The 26,546-nt window shown below is 43.7% G+C and overlaps 1 protein-coding gene across 4 annotated transcripts in view; it reads right to left on the bottom strand.

Moving 5' to 3' along the window:
* Arid1a (AT-rich interaction domain 1A) overlaps positions 1-26,546 on the bottom strand; it is a 77,384-nt gene that overhangs the window by 3,690 nt on the left and 47,148 nt on the right. For 3 of the 4 annotated variants that reach the window (XM_078025680.1, XM_078025682.1, XM_078025683.1), the window contains 15 exons: positions 14,028-14,268; positions 13,676-13,765; positions 12,671-12,838; positions 11,482-11,794; positions 10,091-10,236; positions 9,809-9,918; positions 8,279-8,488; positions 5,570-5,777; positions 4,059-4,191; positions 3,708-3,883; positions 3,010-3,160; positions 2,784-2,927; positions 2,603-2,699; positions 1,239-2,130; positions 767-897 (listed from right to left, as the gene is read on the bottom strand). In XM_078025680.1, coding sequence (XP_077881806.1) covers positions 767-897; positions 1,239-2,130; positions 2,603-2,699; positions 2,784-2,927; positions 3,010-3,160; positions 3,708-3,883; positions 4,059-4,191; positions 5,570-5,777; positions 8,279-8,488; positions 9,809-9,918; positions 10,091-10,236; positions 11,482-11,794; positions 12,671-12,838; positions 13,676-13,765; positions 14,028-14,268 — 3,210 coding nt within the window. The remainder of the gene's footprint in view (positions 1-766; positions 898-1,238; positions 2,131-2,602; positions 2,700-2,783; positions 2,928-3,009; positions 3,161-3,707; positions 3,884-4,058; positions 4,192-5,569; positions 5,778-8,278; positions 8,489-9,808; positions 9,919-10,090; positions 10,237-11,481; positions 11,795-12,670; positions 12,839-13,675; positions 13,766-14,027; positions 14,269-26,546) is intronic. The other variant, XM_078025681.1, reaches the window with a different exon arrangement.

Raw genomic sequence — 26,546 nt, 5'->3', positions numbered from 1 at the left:
AGGAGACTCAACCTCCACAAGTCTTGTAGCACCAGTGGGACAAGGCTTCAGATCTCCAAACACTAGTTCAAGATGGTGCTAAAGAGACAGAAACTCCAACTTAGATCCCATATTGGCCATGTACCTTGAGAAGAATACACTAATCTCCAATCAGATTAATTTTTGGCTGACTGGTATAGCAGAATGGAAAACTGGAGTTTTAGAATTAGAAAGATCTAGGCATGAGGTCTGGCTTTTCCAGGAACTAAACTAGCTGTATGAAATGATGAAAATTCTTCACATTTACATGGTTGTTGTTTTTCTTGGAGGGGGGTGTTTAGGGGTGCTTTACCACTAAGCTACATATCCCTAGCCCTTTTATAAAATTTTGAGATAGGGCATTTGCTAAATTGCTGAGGCTGGCCTTGAACTTGTGATCCTTTTGCCTCAGCCTCCTTCCTTAGTCACTGGGATTTATAGGTATATGCCAATGAGTGGCACAGAATTTAATTCTTACCAATACCAAAACCTTTCTCCCCAATAAAATTCCCTTTGAAGTCAATCCTAAATGATGGCATCAACATGATACCTTTCACAAGTTGCTACTGTCCTCAATGTCCTGGGCTCATGCCCAGTTCCAAAAGAAGCAAAGTACAGATATGGAAATTATCAGAGAAACAAAGAAGACCATTTTGGTTGAGGATGGCTTCATTTCCAGTGTCACTTAGTATTATCTATGTCAAGAAGATTCCAGGCCCTTGCAATCTACCCCAGAATCTGTACTCACCTGACTGAGGTTGAAGGTCATAATGCTGTTGTCATCATATAGCAGGATGTTAATGGTGTCTAATGCCCACGTGCTCTCTGCCAGAAGCCCAGACTTGAGGGACATCATTACCCGCCATGCCTCCGGGGTTCCTGAAATAAACCTTTGTGTAGTCCAACCACCAAGCCCAGGTTGGCTGGAGGTAGCACAAGGAATGCTCCATCAGTTAGGGTACTCTGAAAAACATAGCTCTCTCTGGGAGATGACACACACCTGCCCCTCAAGGCTTTTAAGCTCTCTAGGACATCACTGCATGTCAGTGCCTTAAAAGAAAACCTGAAATCAAGTTATTTCTCATTCTCCAAAGCTTTTGGGCTCTATTTCAGGCAATACCGGACCAGATTTAATCATATTCAGAGTATCAGGATAGAGGGAACAATGAACAGGACGAAAAGGGGTAGATTAAACAACTCAATCAAGGAGGTCTCCTTACCAATATCTTTCATTGTGAGCCGCCTTCTCTGCTTCAACACAGGCTGTGTAGCTTCAACAGAGCCAGGTGGGAAGGTGATATCGCGCCGAATCATGGGGGGCTGCACAGGAGCAGGTGCTATGTGGGAGGCAGGTACTGGAGGGCCTGCCTTCTGCATTTTCATCCCAGAGTGCAGGAATGGAGACTTGCTAGGAGAGGTACGGTTCTCCATTGGCCGGGGCAGGGGAGCGGGGCTGGATACCTGAGGAATGTGATTCTGCATGCTTGGTGGGGGCTGGTAGTTGGATGGAGGGGGCCTTGTCATGGTGGGCACAGGGGCAGAGGGGCCATATGGAGGCTGGCGTGTGCCATGGGAAGGCCAAGGGCCTTCGTGGTTGGCCCTCTGATCCGTGTGCAGCATTTCATCTGTTCGGTTCACACCATGATAAGCAGGACCCTGGGGGGCAGAGCCTGTGCTCTGCCTGTTGGCATAATTATAGGTCATGTCATTACGCCCCTGCCACATGGTGCCTTGCTGAGCAACTTCAGCTGATGCCTGTATGGGGCCGCCCATCATTTGCGGTGGCATGTTCTGCTGGGCATTGGAGCCAGGGGGTGCAGAGACTCGGTCTCGGCCAAACTGGAATGGAAATTGGTTCTGGGGGCCGCCTGCTGGTCGGCGCTCAGTAGCAGCAGTGGCAGTAGCAGGATAGGCATTGCCGTACTGGTTGTACACATCTTGCTGAGGGGAAGGCTGGGCAGCTTGTTGCTGGGTGGCAGACTGAGACTGGGCGGGGGGCAACTGCTGCTGTTGAGGCTGCCCCTGCCCAGTGCTGTATGGCACGCTGTACATCTCTCCTTCATGCCGTTTGGCAGGAGGGCCGTATGTGCCATCCATTGGCCGCTTATAATTCTAAAACAGAGAAAAGAAGAGAGGAAGTAAATAATCTGCATTTAGGGACCCCAATCTACAGATGCCAAGATGGTTACAACCAGACACTTGCTTCTTCTACTTCTCTGGAAGAGAGAACACAGACACTAAGAGAACAAAGGAATCACCTTTATAAATTATCTTTTCAATTTTTTTTCTGAGAACAATCCTTATTTTCTATTCCTCTGACTCTCCCTTACTCCAAGGAGAAAAATGTAAGACCTCAAAACTCAAATTAAGGTCCGTTTCTAGCCCTTTTGGAGAACTAGGGAGTCTGGGTTGGACTCTGAACAGGAGCCCCAAAACTTGGCTCTTCTGACAGAATTGGCAAGCTGGGTGAGAGGAATGCCAGAGTACCCAAAATAAGCTTTTCAAGACTATCACAGACTTGATTAGGTTACTCACTGCTTTAAGCGGGTGGGGATCAGTACAATCCTAGTTACTCCCTCCTTACCTGCTGTTGCTGCTGATACATTGTGGTCTGCTGGCTGGGAAAGGGGCTACCGGAAGGGGTGCCTTGGGTGGAGAACTGATTGCCATAGGAATCATGTCTACAGGAGGGAGAGAAACAGAAGATTAGGATGGAGAATGGCAAAACCTAAACAGCAGTGGCACCAAGACCAAGTTTAACTCACCGTTGCTGCTGCTGCTGCTGCTGCTGCTGCTGCGGGGGGTAGCGGCTAGGAGAATACATCCCCGAGTCTGGGGTAGAAGGCATGAGATTGGGCTGGGGGGCCCCAGTGCCCATATTTCCCTCAGGCCCTATTCCAGGCTCCGTCCTAAACAAAATTAAAGAACCAAATTGAGTTCACTAGAGCTGTGGGGTCCAAGAGGTGGGACAAGAGCAGGGGCTGTACTTACCTCACTCTGTCATAAGGACCTCCATAGGGGTAATGCTGCCGTGGTCCCATAGCCACATTTCCGAGCCCAGGGCCTGCAGCTCGGCTGTAGGGGTCACCCATACCGCCATTGGGGCCCTGCCCTGAGGACATGAAGGGATCACTCCCTGGAGCTGAAAGAAGAAAGGCAGGCAGTGAGCAAACTGGTAAGTCAGCAGGCCCAGCAATTTACATGTTGCCTGCTCAGGCCCTCTTCAGAGGTTGGGTCTGTTTTGTTATTCCTTTTTTTTTTTTTTTTTTAAAAGAGAGAGTGAGAGAGGAGAGAGAGAGAGAATTTTTAATATTTATTTTTTAGTTCTCGGCAGACACAACATCTTTGTTGGTATGTGGTGCTGAGGATCGAACCCGGGCCGCACGCATGCCAGGCGAGCGCGCTACCGCTTGAGCCACATTCCCAGCCCCTGTTTTGTTATTCCTAACAGGTTCAAAACAGACCTAAAGAGGACCCAATCAGCAAAAACAAATACTTGTTTAAAGGTGACAAGGTAAGACCAGGAGGTAAGAAACGAAGTAGGAATGACAGAGGTATTTAGGTTAGGTGGTATATCTGGAGATGAAGTAAGGAAATGAGGATGGCTTGATAACAACCCCCAGCCACTCAAGACATCCTATTTCCCTGGCCCTATCTTCATGAATACATGGTCAACAGCAATTGGTCACCTTTCCTCATGCTGCCATAAGGATCCTTATTTGGCTCATAGGACATGCGCCCCATCATGTCAGAGGTATTCATACTGGGCTGATACCCAGGGTTTGGAGTCATGGAATTCCGTTTCTGGAATGTGGGGTCACTTCCATCAGGAAAGGCATCCTGGATCCCGACTGAATTGCTCCTACTCCAAAGTGAGAAAAACAAAACAAAAACAATTAAAACACAAATAGGCCAAATCCTCCATAAGACCAGACATACAGGAGTTATTGGCTGGTCAGGGAAAGGCTGGCCTTGGGCTGTACAGGAGTTGCCATGTTTCTGGGGCCCCCTAAATGTCTTGCCCCTGCTCCTGGCCTTACCTCATGCCTGGCAAGGGGGGGATCTGACTGTGTGGTGTGGATGCTGGAGTTGGTGGCTTCAGGTCTCCTCCTTCTGCCATGGAACTGCTGGTTGACTGAGGAGTCTGTGGCCCCTGCATAGACCCTGATCCCGCTGTGAACAGAGATGCAGGCTGAGAAGCTTGCTTGCCAGGAATGTTTCTCACAGAAACACATAAATGCCCCAGCAGTCAGTCGGTTTCTCTTTATTTTTTGTGGTATTGGAGATTGAACCCAGTATCCTCACTCTACCAGTGCTAGGATTGAACCCAGCACTCTACCATTGAGCTACATTCCCACCTTAAGTATTTTGAGACATGGTCTTGCTAAATAACCCAGGCTGGCCTCAAAACTTGTAATCCTCCTGCCTGAGTCTCTAGAGTAGCTAGATAAATTATAGGTGTATGTCACCCCCCCAGCTCAAGGGTCTCTTTTTGTAAAGGATTTCCCTAAGGCCTTTAAAGCCTGGATAACCCCTCTCACAGGAGATGATATGCAAGGCTAGTTCATAAAAGAGGGGAATGGGTTTTGTACTGCTTGCTTTTAACATTTATAGTGATGTGGCTATGACATCACCATGCTGATCTTTTCTTGAGTCACTGCTAGCTTCCCCAACTACTTCTCTTTACATCCCCCAAGGGAACCTATTAAACAAAATACCAATGCTGGTGCACAAGAGGGTCCCAGTCAGGGTCCCCAAAATCCAGGGTTGGGAGGGACCACCTTGCACCCAACCTGTGGTGCAAGAGGAGCTAAGGGATATCTAATTTTTAGCACCAAGCACAATGTCATCCTCAGGTTCAAATGTTCCTCTAAGTTGATGAGCACATAACTACCAGTAATTATTGTTTCCATTAGTTACCATTCCCAGCAGCAGATATCCCACTGCTGAGGCCTCCCTGGATGATGAGTCATCTCAGGCGCTCATTACACCCTCAGAGGTCAACACCAGGGCACATATGTTTACACCTACCTTCTAGGGCTCTAGCCTTCTTCCCTCTCTGTGCTAGTTAGGCCCCAGCCCCCTCTCAGAAAGGAGGGTGGGCAGAGGCACTCCAATCAGAAAATTCCATTCATATCCCTCCCCAGGCCCCTCCTTCCCATTCATTACCATCTCAGCTCCCTGGGGAATTCAGCTGAGTTACATTCTAAGGCACTGACATCAGTGGGCCAAAGCTCCCAGATGGCCCAGCCTCACTATTATTTGTCAGTTCCCCCACTCTTCTCGTGTCCCTCCCACTTACTAGTTTACAAACATTTGGCAAGATGCCAGGTGAACAATGAAAATTAAAACTTAATGGCTGTTGCAGTATATCTCCCAAGGGAATTGCTGTTGTCCGCTTTTTAATCTGCCAACCTGTTAAGTCCTGTGATAGGGCAGAGCAAAGTAGAGCACACATCCCTGGTACCTGCCCTGCTACACTGGAGGTAGGTACCACTGAGCCAGGGCAATAGGTCCTGGGCCTCGGTGGAGCTACTCAGTCCATCCTTACCAGGAGAGGGGGGTTGAATCTTGGGCTGGGACTTCTTGGAATCAGCAGCTGCAAAGATGTCTGGGGGAGGATCTTCTCCCCGCTCAATCTTGCATTCAAAGGCATAGAGACACTGGATATACTGCTTTTTCAAGGAGCTGGCAGCACTGCTTGATGTGCCCACATTGAGGTTGGTTGCAAGTTCCCGCCATTTTTTGTTCTTGTTGACCTGTACAACCAATTAGAAAAGATGGGGTACACCTTCCATCTGGTCATCCTGCCTACATGCCCCAAACCCAAATGGATTCCTGCAAGGTATTCCTCTCTTCTGGAATCATGAGTTTACTTTATCCTCAGCAAGCTCCATTGCAACAGAACTCAGAAAGTCTGATGTTTGCTGTATACAAGTGTACTGTGAAAATAGTGTGCAAAGCTTCTTTAGATCCAAATCCTACTTTTAAAATCAATTAATTTACTTACATATTTACCCTACCCACCTAATTACTTACTTGATTGGTGATGCTGAGAATTGTACCCAGGGCCTTGCACAAGCTAGGCAAGTGCTCCACTACTACCCATATCCCCAAGCCCCAAATTCTATTTCAAATATACAAGAAAAACATTTTATAGAATGGAGACCTTTTTGTCAATGTCAATGACTACCTTATTTAACTCATTTTGTCAAACTGGGGGTTTTCACATCTGATTTTTTTCCTCAGTGTGGGGGTCCCTGCAAATTTAACATTCTTATGCTGCTGCTCCCTATAAACCCCTTTCCCCCACCAGCCACTGCCATGATTGTCCAGATGTTCAAGGCCTTTGTGACTTTTGTGTGTTTGTGTGTGTGTGTGTGTGTGTGACTTCTTTGTACCCTCTCAGTGGCCAGCCTACAGTTCTTTCTACTTTTTTCAGTCTCAGGGCACACTGAACAAGACCATTGACCAAATGCTCCCCACAACTAAGATTTTCTTCATTAGCTAGGCAGGTCTCCCTTTTCATGTATCCACCACTTAGGAAGCCTGAACCCAAAGGGTTGGGAACACTGGCTTTCCAGTTCTGATTTACAAGGAAAATTTAATATGTTGTGATGCCTTTTGATCTGGTGTCTAGGATACCAAAGGACAGAATTTAAGGAAGCACAGACAGGGACAAAGGGAGGTGAAGAAATACTTCCCATAGTGGTGGTGTAACACATAAGCTGTCTTTAAAGTTGATGGTGTTGGTGGGTGATACTTCAGATTTTCTCCCATATCCATGCCATCTCTGGCCCAATCTATTAGAACAGCTCCTCCCCTCCACATAAACTCTGCTAATCTTTAGAAAAGTGCAGGACTCTTATAATTTGCCTTCCACAAACTAACTTATAAAAATAAAAGCATCCTCATTTCCGTGAATTCTTATTGTCTTTCAAATTCAGTTACATCACAGCAACTGAAAGGTTTTCATCCTTTTGCAAACTGGAAGACAGGCCTAGGCTTAGGATTCTCTTCATAGTTCATTGTAGGTTCAATGAGTTCAGATGTCCATCAATCAGAAGTATGCCAAACCTAACCCAATATGCCCCCTTTCCCTACAGGCAGGAGAAGCCTGACTGTGAGAACTCAGTATCAAAGAAATGAGCATGAATACACCCAGGGTCACCTCAAAGCCTTCTGTGGCTTTGCTTCCCTTGACAATTATGGGGCAGTAGGCACTATGGGGCAGTATGCGCGTGTCTTGTTTTGTTTTGTTTTCCTTTGTGGGGGAGGGAAATATAGCCTGAAGGGAGAAGGAATTCATAACTGACTGTTGGTTGGCTTCTTTCCAATCACTTTCTTTTCTGCTAGTGACAGCTGTTTTCCTCTTCTGGTTTAGAAGGTTTGGAATAAGTCCCTCCCTGCCACACCTTCCCTCTAAGCTTAGTCACAAACTCTGATCCCAGAGCAGGTTTCTGGTCTAGAGACTACAGACCACACAGAGAAGCAGTCTGCAAACACTGTGTGCTATCTGTTAGTGTGGCCTCACTTGTTTGCCTCTTAGACTGAGTCTAAAACAAAACTGTAAAGTATCAGGGAGTGCGGGCAAAACTCTGGGTGGCATCTGTTCAGAGGTTTTCAGCAAGGATTAAACCCATTCACTTAAAGTCTCCCATACAGAGTGACTACACACATATTTTCCAACACTTCACTTTACTTCTTCCCTTTATCAATTATTTCTATGAAGAAGCTCCTGAAATCACATCTCCATTAGGAAGTTTCCTGGATTGAGAGGGTTAACAAATTCTCCGGCTGCTCTTATAGTATCTTGCCAATCAATTCATGTGGCAAAAACTTTGCCGAAAGCTTTATTATTTCTAACTTTTGTTTGACATTATACCCTTCAGATTGGTTTACAGACCTTGAAATGGTCACATTTGTTCTGAGGAGTGAGACAGGACTCAAAACTAGGCCTATCTCTCAAACCCTATACTTGTTACTATGCCAAACTGTCTCCATGGAATCAGAATATCTAAGAGCTTTCTTTATTTTTGTACTTAAGTGGGGCCCCAGACTAATAACTCATACTACCAGGAAGGTCTCAGTCTACTGCATTTGCCTTATCTCTGGTAGCCTGTCTTCCTGGTCTGACAACAGTATATGACCTAGAGTAAGAGAGTGCTGTCCCCAAGGGATACACAGTATTATAGAAAGCCAATGAGTAACCTGATAGGGGCTTGGGGGAACAAGGGGAAGTCAACTCTTAGGCACTCACCTGAGTCAATCCACCAATCTCCTTCACAGACACATAGAGGCGATAGAGGTCCAGAGGTTTCCTACCCACTGCTGGCAGATTTGTCATACCCATGGCCTTCTCCTCTGTGAAGGCCAGATAACGGTCCACCCACATTTTCCTCTCAGGCTCACCACCAAGCTCATACAACTTGGTGATCTTCTCATTAGTTGTAGTAGAAGAACTGGACTTCTGGAAGAAGCAGGTCAAAATTCATAGAATGAGTCAAATCCAAACCCTATGTTAAAGGTCTGAGAAGTCTTTTATAAGGGAAATGGTTAAAGCTTCTTGCTTTAGGTGGTCACTAACCCAGGTCCTGCCTTTATAAGATTGCAGGGTCAAAAGGAAGCCAGAGTTTCTTACCATAAAAGAAAGAAGCTAATACTAACTATATGGTACATACTGAGAGCTGCCTTTACTTATCTGGTATTATAACTTCTCTCCTTTTTTTTTCTTGGAAGGGGGGTGGTATCAGGGATTGAACCCAAAGGTACAAGTACCTTAACCACTAAGCCACATCTCAAGCTCCCAGCTCTTTCCTTTTTTAAAAATTTGGATACAGAGTCTCACTAAGTTATAATCCTCCTGCCTCAGCCTCCTGAGTCACTGGGATTATATAAAATGACCACCACATCTGGCACTTCCCTCCATTTTTAAAGATAAAGAACCAGACCCCAGGAGGCAATACCTAGGATCTTACAATTTTTAATTGGCAGTGAAGTTTCAAACCCTTGACACTGACACCTGACACTGAAGTCACTACACACTACTCCCCAGAAGTCAGGACATACTTAATATTGTTTTACTTGAGAAACTCAAAACATGATTTTGAAACAATGGGGTAGACTAAGATGAAAACAATCTCTTCCTCCTCTCAAAAAAGGATGGATCTCCCACCCGATTGAAAATAGTTTTGCCTGTCTAAGATAAGATGGTGGCCCAAAGGACTGGAAGCCAGAGGTGAAAAAAATCACAGGACACTGCAGACATGATTTTTATTTTCCCTATTTATACGGATAAGAAGATACCAGGGTTGCTATATAGCCTAACAGAGAGCATACACAGGACCAACCTATTTGGAAGCCCAAGGACTCAATACCCTTGCCATTTCCCCCTTTATATAACACAGGCACCAATCATTCTTGCTGCTACAAGTAAGGTCCAGGAAGAGAAGGGCAACTAGTTACCCAGAGCACACATCATCCATCAGTGCTAGAATACAGGAAGCAGTTTCACAGAAGCACCAAACGGCACAGAGAATGCTATGCTGTAGGTGTAGCATTTCCTCCATGACATGCAGCTATGAGAATATGTTGTTTACATTCGGATTCCTTAGGATAACTCAAACCTAATTCAAATGAACTATTATTCTGAAACCCTTTATGATAAGAGGAGGATAAGCATTTTCAGGCTCGATGGAGTCATAAAAAGTTAAAATCATGTTACTATCTTCTTCCTATCATTGAAAAGGTTAGGATCCAAAGTTGAGAGGAGTCAAGACAAAATCATTACCTTGGATTTAGATTCTGTCTTGGGTGTCCCATCTGCCTTATTGTTCATTTTGGTAGCTGGAGTTAACTTGACGTCCCCAAGACCCATCATCTCTGGGCTGGCTGCCATCCCTATAAAAGAGAACAAAATTTAAGTCAACAGGTTTAGCAGTAACTTGCAGATCATTCTTGAACAAATCCTTGAGGTGAGCAAGGATCCTGGTCTGACAACAGTATATGACCTAGTGTAAGAGAGTGCTGTCCCCAAGGGATATACAGTATTATAGAAAGCCAATGAACTTACCTGCTGAATTGTTGGCCATGGTTCCACCCATGGGATATGGGGGTCCCTGAGGGTTGATCATGCCAGCCATACTATTAATTCCTTGTCCATAGGGAGGTCCAGTTCCCATCATGCCCCCTTGACTCATATTGGGATAGCCTGGTGGCCTAAGAAAGAAAATGAAAAGCAAAAAGTTTATGGTTCCCTCAAACCAGAAACAGGAAACATCTAGATACCCTTATCTTCTAGCTCTTTCAAAAGGTTCTAAGAGTGTTCTAAGAGGGTCTGAACTCCATATAGCAAAAACTAGCTCAATTCTGGGGCTGGGGTTGTGGCTCAGTGGTACAAAGCATTAGGCACTAGGTTTGATCCTCGGGCACCACACAAATAAATTAATTAATCAATTAAAAAAATAAATAAAGGTATTGTGTCCATCTACAACTAAAAAAATATTTAAAAGAAAAACTAGCTCAATTTTAAATGGAACACCTTGAATAGTAGTGTTCTACTGTGTCTTGAAAGAACTGTCTTCCTCTAAGTCACCTCTGAAGTTAAGCTGTATTTCCATTTCAGGGCCCTCTCTATGGCAAAAGGCCCAGATTAAATGCTTAATTCCACTACTTTTTCTCATACCGAACCCCAATCAGAAGTACTCCTCAGCATAGCACTTGGAAGTGGACTTGCAATCTTTCTTTGAGATGGGTTCCCGCTATGTTGCCCAGGTTGGTTTAAAAAAATATATAGGTTCAAATGATCCTCCTGCCTCAGCTTCCTGAGTAGCTTAACCACTGAGTCATTCTGGCCCTTTTTATGATTTATCTTGAGACAGGGTCTCATGTAGTTGCTTAGGACCTTGCTAAATTGCTGAGGCTGGCTTTGAACTTATGATATAACCTCCTAAGTCACTGGAATTACAGGTGTGCAGCACCATACCCAGCTACATTCCTTATTTATTTTGTGGTACTGGCGATTGAATTCAGGGTCTCATGCATGCCAGGTAAGCACTCTACCATTGAATCACACCCCCAGTCCCTGCCCCCATTTTTATTTTTAGAAAAGGTCTCACTAAGGTACCCAGGGTAGCTCTGAACTTGTAATCCCTCTACCTCAGTCTCCTGAGTAGCTGTGATTATAGGTATGTGCCACCCTGCCCAGTTTTTGTAAGTTATTTACATAGGATACTTGGTCATATGAAACTTGATATCAACCTATGATGCTTAACAAGCAATACTTTGAAAATAAGCAGCTTTCTAAAAAGCTCAAGAAAATTATATTTATTAGTTATATGTAAATACATATATATAATATGTATTATACAACATTCTTTTTTAGGCCCAGAGCATCTCAATGACCCAAATGGCTTTGCAACATATTTCCTTGCACTTGCACCCCCTTTACTTCCCAGGCCTTACCTGTTTTGGATAGAGTTGGCAGCAACATGCATGGCGACAGCAGATTCTTGAGTTTTCCGGTTCATGCCCCCTGGTGGGGGACACATCCCTGACCCAACCTGAGGTGGCATATTGGCCATATTTGGGCCATAAGGCCTGTTGCCCATGGAGGCATGACCCATTCTCCCTGGAGGAAGTGTGCCATAAGGTGGGATGCCTGGTTGCCCATGCATCTGACCTCCAGCACCCATGGGGTTCATGCTTCCAGCCATGCCTGCACTGGGATAGTTGGCATTGGGCAAGGCATTGTAGTTTGGCTGCCTGGGGTAGCCTCCTGGGAGGGAAGGGAGAGAAGACACAAGACTTGGTTAGTGACTCATCAGAAACTCACTAATCTCAACTCCCAAACTCTATAAACTATGAGAATCATTCAATATTTTGGTCAGGAATGAGATCAACTTCACGGTAGCCTTAACCCCCATGGAAAAAAAAGTAAAGGGAAAGCTAGATGCATGTAAAGGCAGGCCTAGTTGTCCCACATCCCTCTCCTTGCTCCTCCACAAAGCTGAGGTTTGAAGCCATGACCCTATACTAGGAAAAGAGAGCTCTACCTCTGAGCCACACTCCCAGTTCATCTCTTCATCCTAAAGACAGACAGCATCTCAAAATTTAAAATAAAAGGGCTGGGGCATAGCTCAGTGGTAGAACTCTCTTGGGTTCAATCTTAGTACTGAGGGGAGGAGGATTGGGGAAGCAAAAATGACTTTGCTACCATACTATCTGGGGCCCTTCAACTCTCAGGAGAAATTCTTTCCTTTCTACACACTCATCTGACTTCCTATCCCATGTTATGTGTGAGATATTCAGCTTTAGATCTACCTAGGTCTGATGTAAAGGGAAAATCAACTAAGACTTATTCACTAAAAATCAAAAACAACCCAAAAAAACCCAAACTATACTAACTAATAGCTACCCTCTTTAAGTTTCTGTGCTCAGCTCTCGGCTAAACACTTGAACTACAATTTATAGATAAAACGGGCTCAGAGAAATTCAAAGACTTGAGTTAAGTAAAGAGAGAACTCTGTCTTACTAAGAACTCTGATTAAGCTGGGTAGATTTAGGGCAAAGGACAGTTCTACTCTTATATATCAGAGAAGAAACTATTTTCTCCTCTCATCTCTACCTACTTCTAACTGGGTAGTATACTCACCTTGTGGGCCATACTGACCCCCTTGGGGACCATAGCTCCCCATGGAATTTTGCTGGTAGGAACCCATGCCTGTGTGCATCTGTCCTCCAGAAGGCTGACGCGGAGATAAGGCCGAGCCGGGCTGCGGGGAACTGTACTGGGGCATCTGGGGGTTCCTCTGCATATAACCTAATTGTGTGGTTTTTTTTTTTTTTTTTTAAAGAGAGAGTGAGAGAGAGGGGGGCACAGAGAGAGAGAGAGAGAATTTTAACATTTATTTATTTTTTCTTAATTCTCGGCGGACACAACATCTTTGTTGGTATGTGGTGCTGCTGAGGATCGAACCCAGGCCGCACGCATGCTAGGCGAGCGCGCTACCGCTTGAGCCACATCCCCAGCCCCCATATAACCTAATTGTAAGTAGAGTCCATAGAGTTATTTGCTCAGTACAGTGGGAACAAATGCTCTCTTCTGATCCTGGGATTTTATCATCTACATTTCCGTTTGTACCTATTTGCACAGAGTCTCTACCATTAACAGAAGGCATGCCAAATGTTCGAACTAAATGGATGCTTGAAAAGACACACAGTGACAAAAAACAAAATGGCAAATGGTTTAATGGATAAAGACTTAATGCTGAGTCTTCAGCAACTGCTGACCAAATTAGACACAGTGTAGGGAAAATGTATCAAAAAACACAGATAATGGGACTGGGGTTGTGGCTCAGTGGAGCACTCGCCTAGCACAGGTGAGGCACTGGATTCGATCCTCAGTACCACATAAAATAAATAAATAAATAAAAAGGCATTGTATCCTCCTACAATTAAAACAAACAAACAAACAAAAAAAAGACTACTGGGAAATGCAACTCTACAGCCATCAATATAGCCAAACGGATGATAACTTCAAATCTGTTGATGGATTTAACCTAAGCTTCATGGACATATAGTTCTCCAAAAGCTACTGCATAATATTCAAATGTCTGCTTTAGCCCTCCATCCCTACACCAAAGTCCCAGACTCTCACCTCGATCTTGGGCAATGCTTGATTGGTTCATGGAAGGATGTATGATGCTGTCTGACTGGCCACTGGGTGGCCGAGGTGGCATCTGGTTGCCTGCTCCAGAAAAAGAAAGAAGTAAGCAAATCATGGCTAAGCCTGAGAATTCTAACTAGGGGGTCAATTTATTAGAGCTGGAAACAACTCTTGCACAGCCAAGCACCTCCCAGTATTATATATACAGAGATACCAGCCAAGGGGTTTCCACTTCCCTTCTCCAAACACTATGGGGAAACTATGCAGACATAAACCAGGGCTCCCTAATACCACCGGGACCAGTCACCTTTCCCTCTTCACAAAGGTCAGTACTTGAGGGTACCTGGCACTGCAGCAGGCGAGAGTGGTCCTGAGCGAGACTGAGCAACACTGGCAGGAGAGCCAACAGGGGACGGGGAGGGGCCTCGGATGCCAGGTAGGTGAGGGGAGGTATGAGGAGAGAAAGGAGACTGAGCTGGATTACTCTGCTCTCCTTGGCTGCTGGAAATCCCTGATGTGCTCACTCCAGGACTCAGAGCTCCTTCTGTCCCCATGGGGAGATCATCTATTGAACCAGACAGATCCTGAAACATACATAAGAACACAGATCACTCTTTTAACAATTCTATTACACGCTGAGAATTTTCCTTAAATAACCAAGAGCAAACATATTTAGTTATGATACTATAGCTTATATGTGGCAAACTTTGTTGAGAACCAGGTACAAAATATTTTAGATTCTGTGGGCCACACTGTCTGTCAAAACTACTAAATTCTGCCATTGCATTGGAAAAGTAGCCATGAACAATATGTTAAAAAATGGATGTGGCTGTGTTACAGTAAAACATTTTTTAAAAACCAGGTAGCTGGCTCACAAATGGTAGTTTGTTGACCCCTGTTCCACCTTCCCTAGAGTTAGTGGAGACTTAGTACTTTCATCTTCATTCTGAGTCCTTAACTTCTATGGTCACAAGTTAAAATTTTAAGAATTTTAACAAGTCTGAGCATGGTGGCAAATGCTTGTAATCTTGGTGGCTAGGGAGGCTGAGGCAAGAGGATTGAGAGTTCAAAGTCAGCTTCAGCAAATTAGCGAGGGCCTAAGCAACTTAGCAAGACGCGGTCTCTAAATAAAAAAATTTTAAAAAGGCTGAGGATGTGGCTCAGTGGTTGAGTGCCCTGGTAAACCCTCTGCTCCCCACCCCAGAAAAAGGAAAGAAAGCAGCTATGTGCTGCACACAATGGGAGGGTAAGGCAGGAGAATCGCAAGTTCAAGGGCAGCCTCAGCAACTTAGTGAGACCCTGTCTCAAAAAAATAAAAAAGAATAGTGGTAAAGTGCCCCTGAGTTCAATCTCTAGTACCAAAAATAAAAGAAGAAAGCAGATACTTCAGTGTGATGTTAGCTCTCCTCCAATGGGGAAACTACAAAATGCTGCCAGGATGGCACAAGGAGCTAAGAGAGAATTTTAACAAGTCTGGGCAACATTTACAGATCCCCCCTCTCTCAAGATTGTACTAACCTCCATTTACAGAGAAACTCCCTTCAACTCACCATACTTTGCAACATAAGGGGTAAGAGGTGAGAAAGGGATACATTTGCATGCAAAAGACAATTTCTTAACTGCCAAGGTTGGGACTACATGCCTAACACCTGGGATGAAAAAATGTCAACTAACTCAGATTTTCTTCCAGCTGTAAGTTTTTCAATGAAGAAGTTGGTGTTTATTTGAGGGGTTTGCTTATCTTGCATTAATCAGGAAAGAGTTCATTCTGGGTTAAGAATCCAAGATTAGCAATCAAAAGCTCAATATGAAAATATTTGGCCAAGGAATGTAATTCTCTACACCCCCTGCCCTCTGTTCATTCTCAAGCAACACCACTTAAGGTGTAGGACAAAGTGTATACTGAAGAAAAGGATGAAAACCCTGTACATTTAAGAAAAGAGTTAAAGAGACACATCTGAAGGAGATCCAAGTTGGCCTAATTTGAGTCTATTCCTACCTACACAAATGAGCTTGTCTTGGAAATATCAGTTGAAGTGAATCGACCTATTACTGGATTTTAGAGGACCTTTCTTAGGCTTTCCTTCAAGCTTTCAAGATATTCTGACCTTCCACAAATCATTTGACTACTTAGCTAGGCTGGGAACATCTCGATTGAGTTCTATGCAAAGAAAGCTTGCTCTGAAGGCAAGGTAGGTAACTGGATGTACACTTCTGTGTCCAGCTTTCATTGTTAGCTAAGGAGTCAGAAAATGCTAGTATTTTTTTTTTTTTTTTTAAAGAGAGAGTGAGAGAGGAGGGAGAGAGAGAGAGAGAGAGAATTTTTAATATTTATTTTTTAGTTCTCGGCGGACACAACATCTTTGTTGGTATGTGGTGCTGAGGTTCGAACCCGGGCCGCACGCATGCCAGGCGAGCGCGCTACCGCTTGAGCCACATCCCCAGCCCTAGTATTTTTGTTGATAAGCAGTAGACCTGCTGTACCACAGAATACTTTAAAAATGTGATTAACCTGGGTGCAGTGGTATAGGCCTGTAATACCAGCAACTCGGGAAGCTTAGGTAGGAGGAGTCCAATTCAAGGTCAGACTGAGCAATTTAGTGATTTCCTGTCTCAAAATGACAAATAGAAAAGGGATGGGATGTCACTAGTGGTAGAACACTTTTCTAGTATGCTTGAGGAGCTGGGTTCAATCCCTAGTAACACCCCCCACCCCAAACAAACAAACAAACAAACAAAAAAAGAATTCCAGTGTAGAAGGGAACTTAAGAGGCCAATCTTCAGGCAACACCAAAGACCTCTTCCCTCTCAAAGGACTAAAGCATGGGCAGTGATAAACATCTCTGAATTCATCCCAAGAGAAAATGGTTCATTCCATCCTCATTTTGAGAGCTAAGTTATACGAGAGACACCTGGCTTCTGAGACAAGGAGAATAAATGCAAGAAGACAAGAGAAGCCAGTTGTATAGGCCAGAAATGGCCTCAAAGGCACTTGTTAGACCCTAATGTCTAATAAAATCCATGGCCCAATGCCCTCTTTTAGGGAGCATTAGATTTTCTCATGTACTCCTTTCTAGTCTCTGTTCCTTAGTAAGTTGCCAGCTTGTGGCAAAAAAGAGCTACAGGCTTACAGGAAAAAGAAATTGGTGTATTTTGGAACAGAATGGGAATTCAGAGTCCATCCATAAGACAAGCAAGAACCTGGCTCTGAAAATTAAGTGTTTTGTTCTGAATATTTTTGTCTGTGTACAAGTAAAACATAAAGTCAAAGTCTCACTTAACTGTCTTTTTTGCTATCCTCTGAGGATGAACCCCTGTGCAATTTGGTATATGTTCTCAGAGACCTTGAACTGAGAAAACAAAGCAAACAGAGAAAAAAAAAGAAAAACCCACACCAAAACCTCATCAGCCATGCTACACAGTCAGGGCAAGGACTAAGAAGATTGCTTTAGTTGCACTTTTGTGAAAAAGCCAGGGTCACCACATCTGCAAGGAATGCCTCATTAAGCTGAGGGATTCTAAGAGCCTAAAGAAAATCCTTTGTAGCCCATGGGGCTGGGTCCCAGGACCTATGGCTGGCAAAGAAAGTGACTGTCATACAGACGCCCTCTGAAGAAAGGTATCAGTTTTGGTAAAGTGCTTGAACTCCTTGGAGAAAAAATGCTAAATAAACCACTGCCAACAATAGCCCCAAGTGGGCTGGGGTGTCTGGGCACAGACCACTACTCAGGAAGAGAACAACATTAATCTTCTCCGATTTGGTTTTGGGGCCAATCTCTCAAACTGTCATATATTTTCATCAGATGACAAATGGTCAGCATGAGGACTGTGGTTTGAAATAATTTAAGAATAGAATGTTGTTATAGGAAGAGGCAACTCAAACTATTATCCATAGGTACACACCACTGGACCATCTACTATGTGCCAGGCCTTTTGTGGAATTAATTAATTTCCTACAATTTTTGCTTATAGATACTACTACCATCACCATTTTGAAGATGAGGAAGACTTGACAAAAGATTGGGTTGTAACCCAAATCATCCAAAATGTAAGTGGCAGTGCAAATCCAAGTCTGTTGGACCTCAAAGCCTGGACTCATTTTCCCTCTCTCCCCCTCCATTTGCTCTGATTCTATATGAACTAAGGAAAAAGCACCACACCCTTGAGTTAGGAGACTAAGCCCACCTATGACACATTTTAGTTATAACCTTGGGCTGGCTAGCAATAAGCTTGGACTTTACTTTTCTCATGATACAAAGAGAGGGAGAGGGCTGGACAAATCTAGTCTGTAACACTCTGGGACATGTGCAAATGCACTAGTACCATATGGTCAGGGCCAAGCAACCAGCACCAATACTCTGGAATAAGAGATTTAACACACAAGCAGTATAAGAACCTATCAGTCCCAGGGGCTAATCCCAGTAAATATTTTTGTTGGACCATGAGAGGAAGTGGTAAAGGCAGAAACTCCAAAAGATGTCTCATCCTCTCTCTTCCACACGAACAGATATGCTCTGAACTCCATATCCTTTAATTGCACAGGACACACCTCTGTTTTCTACCCTACAAAAAGCCAGTTTTTCAGGTCTTTTGTTCCACAAAAAGCCGGATGTCTGGTTGTTGAGTCAGACCTCACTGTGCCTAACAAGTTCAATTTTCTACAACATACTTTTACAGAACAAGCTTAATCCAAGCCCCTATTCTCCCTGGCAGGTGCTGCCTTTAGCATTTCAGGACTCCAGGTTCTTAGCTCTCTGTGAAAAGGGTTCACCTAAATCACCAAGAGAACTGTAGCAATACCCCTTTAGTGGAAAGCCCTCTTTTCCGGGGTTTACTCTTCTTCAAGTATGATCCTGCTGAGAGACAGGAGGTGGGGATCAGCCCACTCAGTGCCCTGCCAGTTCCAAGGAAGCAGGAGGGCCAGGAGAATTTCCTCACGTGTTTCCAACGTGTTTCATGCATTTTACTGCTCATCTACCATGCAGATCAAAAGCGCTGGAGCAGGTCCAACTATTTCACACAGAATCTCACACTCCAGGCTGGCTACAGACCCGAAAGCCTTCATTTCTTCACTTGAAATACTGCCCAATGTTATTTTGGGATGTGACCTGATAGAGGAAGCCCATAGGGACTCCATGACGATAACTGTTCCAGCTGTGATTGGTTGCCCAGCCCCAGCGAATGCCAGCATGGGTTTGTCAGGCTCTGCTGACAAACAGAACTCAGCAGCTAACACCTTCTCTTCACACCACAACAAAACCGTGCCTGAAATCACAGTCCATACCTCATTTGGGGGATGGGGGAGGGTGTGTGCTATTGCTCTCACAGGAAGAATCACAAGCTCTAACATGAACGGCTGCCTGGTAAAGCATATTTTCAAGCAGGAAGATACTAGATCAGGGTTAGAGGAAGGGGGGCTTAAATGATATCCCAATAGAGCAACATGGGGATGACATCAGTTCATTTTGCTGAGCACAGTAAACAATGTCAGGCAAGTTGAAAGAATAGGCTCACAGCAAGCTGATATCCAATTTCTCCACAAATTTGGCTGAATCCTTGAGGAACTCCTGGATGGAGTTCTTATACCCGGTTAGTTATGAAGAACTTTTGCCTAGTTGTGCTCATTGATAGCAGCTAAATTACCATCAGGTAAACTGAGTACAGTGGCACAGGCTATAATCCCAGAGGCTTGGGAGGCTGAGACGGGAGGATCGAGTTCAAAGCTAGCCTCAGCAAAAGTGAGGCACTAAGCAATTCAGTGAGTCCCTGTCTCTAAACAAAATATATAAAATAGGGTTGGTTGAAATATGATATGTCAAGAGCTTTGTAATGTTGTGAACAACCAATAAAAAAAAATAAAGTGAAAAAAAAATAAAATAGGGTTGGGGATATGACTCAGTGACTGAGCACAATCACTGAGTTTAATCTCTAGTACCAAAAAGAAAAAAAAAAGAAAAAGAAAATCGGGTATACCGGTGGCATGTACCTATAATCCCAGCAGTTTGGGAGGCTGAGGCCCTGAGCAACTCAGCAAGACTCTGTCTCTAAACAGAAATATAAAAAGGGCTGGGGATGTGGCTCAGTGGTTAACCAACCTGGCATTTAAAAACAAAAAACAAAACAAAAACAACAGGTAAATCCTACAAGAGTGTAGGTAAGGATATATGGTGGGAATTTTGCAACTCAGCTATAGCCACTTAAGTAACAACCCTTAAATGAAAAAAATTCCAAAAGCATAGCCTAAAATGACCAAATCAATACTAGCAATTTGCCAGACTACCCTCAGCTTAGTCTCACAGATCCAGAGACATGGCAGGTGGTTGCTCCCATACTGGAGAGTGAGAAGAAATCCTCAAGAACACAGAAGACACTGGGAAACATAGGCCTTGAAGAAAGCAGAAGATAAAAAAAAAGAAGGCAATAGCTACAACAAACTCCAAGGAAAATGGACTAAGATAATTAATTACTCAGGCAAGTTTTGGGGATGCCTGGTTTTTCTTTTTCTTTTTTAATATTTATTTTTTAATTTTCGGCGGACACAACATCTTTGTTGGTATGTGGTGCTGAGGATCGAACCCGGGCTGCACACATGCCAGGCGAGCGCGCTACCACTTGAGCCACATCCCCAGCCCCAGTGCCTGGTTTTTCTTAAAACCTTCCTTAAGCAATATATCAAGTGGAGAAGAGACAACCTGTATCAAATACTTCTTTTAAGTTTTGGGTTTTTTTTTTTTTTTAATATTTTATTTTTAGTTGTAGGTGGACACAATACCTTTATTTGGTTTTCATGTGGTGCTAAGGATCGAACCCAGCGCCTCACGCTTGCCAGGCAACCGCTCTACCAGGGAGCAACAACCCCAACACTTCTAAAAAAATTTTCAGTTATAGTTTTTTTTTTTTTTTTAATTAAAGCTAAGACAAAGTACAAAGGTATTATGTCTATTTATTTTATGTGGCGCTGAGGATCAAACCCAGTACCTCACACTTGCTAGGCAGGCACTCTACCACCAAGTCACAACCCTAGCCCTGTGGGTTCTCTTTTTATCTTTGCTATAAATGTAAGGAAGGGCAATCTGACACACCCCATGCTGGAGGACTCAGAGTGACACATCTCCTGAACTGCTGTCCAAGGAGTGGTCTTGGTCCAAAAGATTAACTGCCACTATACCTAGAAAGCAGGCTAGCTGGTGTTGGCTGAAACACCAAGAATGAACCAAAACACAGAACAGGCTGCCTCATACTCTTGGTGGTATACTTTTAGGTCAGGAGTGAAGCACAAGGTAAGAAAGGGGAAAAGATAACAGAGGCTGGCACCTATCCTTTTCATTTAGGACTAAGCACCACCTCCTGCCTGAATGACACCACTGTTGGGAATAGGAGAAACTGCTACTGGTCCCACCATGTTTCCAAAAACTTGGGTTTGTATCCTAGAAACCACCACATAGGATGAGACCCCCCACCAAACTCCCTCTTCTCTTTTTCTACAATGGGCTATTGTTCTGAGGATAATGGTTCATTCTTCCTGGTACCTTCTGGCTGCCTGGTGGGGAATGTATAGCAGAGAAGGGTCAGATACTTTTTGTCTCTAGAATGCTTTTAGGGGGCCCACCTCTAAGAGGAAATTCCTTATATGTGTCAGAATTCATAAAGAAAGCTCTGAGAGACCAAATCTCCAAATTTAAATGATGTTGTAAAGAAGTTAAAAAAGCAAGTCCCTTTACATTTCCCTTTTACAAGGAAGCAGAATTGATAAGAATGTGCCTATCACATGTTTAACTGTAAGGTAAGTGTTTGACTCACCTTTAATTCACACAGTTATCTTCTGATGTGGGTTTTACCCCCATTTTAACCAAGAAGCAGGCTCAGAGATTAGGAGACATTCCTAAACCAGAGAACCCAACTCTTTACAAGTCGACAATGCTATTTGTTTTCCTTTTTCCTAGCCACTCTTCTTAGAACTTTCCTGGTTTATTTCAAATCAACCATTTTACTTATCACCCTCTCAACTTAAATGTACAGTGAAGGGTTTTCTTTCATTCATTCTTTTGCTGTAATGGGATTCAAATCAGGGCCTTGCACATCCCGCCCCCACCCCAGGTTTTCAAAAAGATACTTAATGTAAGAAGGGGAAGGGAGAAGTTGGCTTAGAACTAGGAAATTTGTTTCTATGAAGGTAGAAGTCTGGTCTCTATTGGAGATTCAAACCAAATGTGTGGAGAATAACAAGTTAAGGACAGTTTCAGCAATTTAGCAAGGCCCAAGACAATTTAGCGAGCCCCAATCCCAAATAAAAAATAAAAAGGGCTGCAGATAAAGCTCAGTGGAAATGCCCCTGGGTTCAATCTCAGCACCAAAACAAACAAACAAACAAACAAAAAAGAACTGAATGTATTCTATTCCTATTGTTAAGCATAAAGGTGTGGCTCAGATAGAAGTCAAGATATTCCTGGCCTCTGGCTAGCTCAGTTGTAGAGTACTTACTTAGCATGCTCTAGTTCAATCCACACAAAATAAATAAATAGATTCCTGGCCTTACCTCAGGTGATTTCAAACTCTCATACTTTCTTCCTCAGCAATCCTTCCAAACTGCTGGACAATTAGGCAATTAGACCCCATTCCCTAAGGTGGGGAATGTAAAGGCTCCTTTCTGGAGGCAAAAGCCAAGCAAGCTTCAGTCCCCAGGTCATAGACATGCTCCAACAACAGGGTAACAGAGCTCTCCTTTAACTGAACATATCAGGTTGGCTGATTTTCCAGTCACCAAGGGATAGAACAGGTGGGGAGGGCCAAAGGCTTAATGATACACTATACGTGTGACAATTATACATATTTTATATATATATATATATATATATATATATATATATATATATATTTTAGTCTTGGGAACTTCAAATTTAAGAACTAAGTTGGGTGCAGTTAGTGGCATGCACCTCTTGTCCCAGTTAGTCAGGAGGCTGAGGCAGAAGGATGGCTTGACAAGAAGTTTGAAGTCAGCCTGGACAACATAGTAAAACCTTGTTTCAAAAAAATAGATAAGCTTTGTGGGGGCAACAGGGAAATCAGAAACCTTCACACTCATAGAAAATTGGTTATTTTCATTCTGTTAAAGCATGGGCTTTAAGCAGAGGCTACAGGACAACTTCCCTGGCTTACCACACCAACTCATACCCCTCAGGCAGAGCTCAGAGTTCCTTTGAGGCTTTGCTAGACAAGGTGTTTTGTTTTGTTGGTACTAGGATGGAACCTAGGGGCACTTCATCACTGAGTCACCACATTTCTAGTCCTTGTTTGTATTTTATTTAGAAACAGGGTCTCACTGAGTTGCTGAGGCTGGCTTTGAACTTGTGATCCTCTTGTCTCAGCCTCCTGAGCTGCTGAGATTATAGGCTTGCACCACCTCCCCTGGCCCTAGAATAGGTGTTAAAAAACAAATGGCATTGTGCTATATTTGTCCCCTTTCCCTACTAGCCTCCAGAACTACGGAAAGATCAGGGTATTAGTGAAGAGAAAAATGCCAGTCATACAAAAGACAAGATGTTTGATAACTGTTGCTCAATGAATAATCTCCTCAAAACATCATCCTTAGATCCAATCTCTTTCATTTCTCTTTCCCTGCATCTCCATTCCCATCCTATCCTGGTGTCCATGCTCTAGATCTCCTAGACCTCCACACTGAAGGAGAGACTCTAGGCGCTGCCATCAAGTACATCCCAAATGGGCCTTGGCAAGTGGGGTAAGGCTGTTGCTTGAACTACAGCAGTGCAGTCAGGTACAATGGCACACACCAGTAATCCCAGCGACTTGGGAGGCTGAGGCAAAAGTCAAAGTCAGCCTCAGCAACTTATCCAAGACCCTGTCTCAAAATTTGGAAGAAAAAAAAAAAAGAACTGAGGATGTGACTAACTTTGGGTTCAACCCCCAGTACCAAAGAAGGCTATTGGGAGGCAGGGTTCTGTGTCACTGAAGAAATTTCAATATAATTGTCAGAAAATAAGAACCTGCTGTTCAAACCCACCTTAGCAAATCTCTTGAGGTAGGTTTGACTCTTGGGGTGGAGGCTGAGGGCGTTGCTGAGGTAAGAAAGGGGAGAAGAAAGACTGCTGGACTGCTTACATTCCTGTGGTGGGAGCCCTGCAAACAGCAGCTTGGCCACTGCAGCAGCGATTGATTTTTCCAAGGGTCGATATTCTGCTCCCACAGATCTGCTCAGTTGGAGGTTTAATCACATCGAGTGCTTCTGCTCAACATCTCCCCTATCCCCCCGCGGCTCCCCGACCAATAAAACAAACACTAAACAATGAGAGCTGGCAATAGAGATGAGGTGGTGCTCCCCACAGCTGTCCCTACCCTCGGAGAAATTCTAGGCACCGTCTCAAAGGGAGTTATGCATAACAGAATGAGCCAAAATTACACGGGGCAGTCCATAAGAAGCTGTAGAGACAGACCCCCACCCAAGCCCCAGAGAAATCTTTTAATTTACTCTCCAACACCTCCCATATAGATCCATAAAAAAACTGAGATTTTATTTATAACCTTACTTACTTACTTACTTACTTACTTACTTACTTATTTATTTATTTATTTATTTATTTATTTATTTATTTGGGTTGGTACTGGGGATTGAACACAGAGGTGCTCTACGACTGAACTACACAACTACACCCCCAGGCCTTTTTTGTTTTGTTTTGGTTACCAGGAATTAAAGCCAGGACACTTTACTGAACCATATCCTTAGCCTTTTTTATGTTTTTAGACAGGGTCTCGCCAAATTGCTTAGGGCCTCACCAAGTTGCTGAGGCTGGCTCTAAACTTGTGATCCTCTTGCCTCAGTTTCCCGAGCTGCTGGGATTACAGGCATGCACCATCATGCCTGGCTAGTTTTTATTTTGAGACAGAGTCTCAATAAATTTGCCCAGGCTGGCCTTGAGCTTGTGAACCTCCTACCTCAGCCTTTGGAGTCACAGGGATTATAAGTGTGTGTCACCATTTCTAGCTAAATTGAGAGATTTTATGTTTAAAATATCTAGGCTTCCAACATCTAAAAAAATATAGAAGTTCCTGGAATTCCCATGAGGCACTAATTGATTGAAACCCTGCTTCTCTGGTTTGTCAGTCTCCATGAGGCCTGTATACCATGCTAACTAACCATCTCTCCTATACAAGCACACTGCCTCCCAAAGGCTTCTTACTTTAGTGAGAGGGGAATATCTTGTCTCTAACCATCCCTTAAGTCAAAAATATACCTTAGGGGGGCTGGGGTTGTGGCTCAGTGGCAGAGTACTTGCCTTTCAAGTGTGAGGCACTGGGTTTGATCCTAGCACCACATGAAAACAAATAAAGGCACTGAGTCCATACACAACTAGAAAATATATATTTTAAAAAATATATACATACATTAGGGCTAGGGATGTTGCTCAGAGGCAGAGTGCTTGCTCAGAGTGCTTAAACCCCGAATTCAAGCCCTAACATCACAAAAACAAAATTAGCCAACAACAACAACAACAACAACACACACACACACACACACACACACACACACACACACACACACACACACACCAAAAATGTCCAGAGTGTTTTGAGGGTCACTAGTTAACAGACTCAAATCAGGGGGAAAAAAATGAAACTGGGTCAGAGCTGGGCCTGAGTTAGAGCAGTGCATATTTATGGAATAGGGTTGTTCTAATCCCAGCAGGAAATAAGAACACTGTAAAGCTAGAGAAAGCAAGGAAGTAAGAAACCTCTACTTTCTTAAAGTCAAGTATCCTGTTAGGAAGGCCATCCACACAGAGCTTGTGCCATGATAAAGATCATCAGCTGTAATGTTAGAACTTGCACAAGCAGGGTAGGAAAAAGTGGAGTGTAAGGAAAGGAACACAGAAAAGCCAGCAGAGTTCTAGGTATAGGAAGTGTAATAGGGAGCAAGTATTGCCTTAGACTTCCACATCATCTGGCTCTGCTCTCTGTGGCAAGCCTGGCTGCCTCAGAACTGTAGTTCCACAGTCCCAGCTACTTGGGAGGCTGGGGCAGGAAGACTGAAAGTTCAAGGCCAACCTGGGCAAATGAGCAATAAAAAGGGGGTGTAGCTCGGTGGTAGAGTGTTTGCCTAGTATGTTTGAGAACCTGGATTCAATCCCTGAAACTTGGAAAAGGAAAAAGAAAATTCTAACAACCAGAAAGCAAGCAAGGGTAATTGGGGAAGGCAAGTTATGTGCTGAACATAACTTAGAACGAGGTGGCTAATGGTCTCTAGGCTCTGTTATTCAGAATTTAAAGACAGGTGTGGTAGTGCATGCCTGAAATTCCATGAACTAAGGCAGAAGAGTTCAAAGCAAGTTTTAGCAACTCAGCAGCCCCTAAGCAAATAAGTGAGTGAATATGGGGATGTGGCTCAGTGTTAACAGTCCCTGGTACCAAAATTAATGCCTTTAAAACAAAATGAAACAAATCTTTGAACATAAGAGACCTGTTATAAAAAGTTGTGTGTGTGTGTGTGTGAGAAATAAAAGTAGAAGACACTGGGGGAAAATCCAAATGTTCTTGATAATGCTTTCCCTGAATACTGATTCTTTTTATTTGAAACTTGTTTTTACTCTTACCTTCCCCCAAATGTCAGGAAATTACTTCCACTCATCTCAGTAAACAATATTCAGTATTTCTCCCACATCAAGGCTGGCTTTAAGGGACAGGTTTGTTGATTCTCAAGCTTGAGCTTTCAACCCCTAGTTACCATCATCAACAAGGCTTCTCAGCTTCCTTGGAAAAGTCAAATGGGAAGGAAGCTACTGGCTAGGAGCAGGGCTCCACTTCAAGGCAATCAGTGATTAAGTCATAATACTAGCCAATTCCATGCTGATAC

The sequence above is a fragment of the Ictidomys tridecemlineatus genome, chromosome 11 (assembly GCF_052094955.1).
Source record: "Ictidomys tridecemlineatus isolate mIctTri1 chromosome 11, mIctTri1.hap1, whole genome shotgun sequence".
Taxonomy (NCBI): Eukaryota; Metazoa; Chordata; class Mammalia; order Rodentia; family Sciuridae; genus Ictidomys; species Ictidomys tridecemlineatus.
This window is presented reverse-complemented; position numbering and strand designations above follow the sequence as displayed.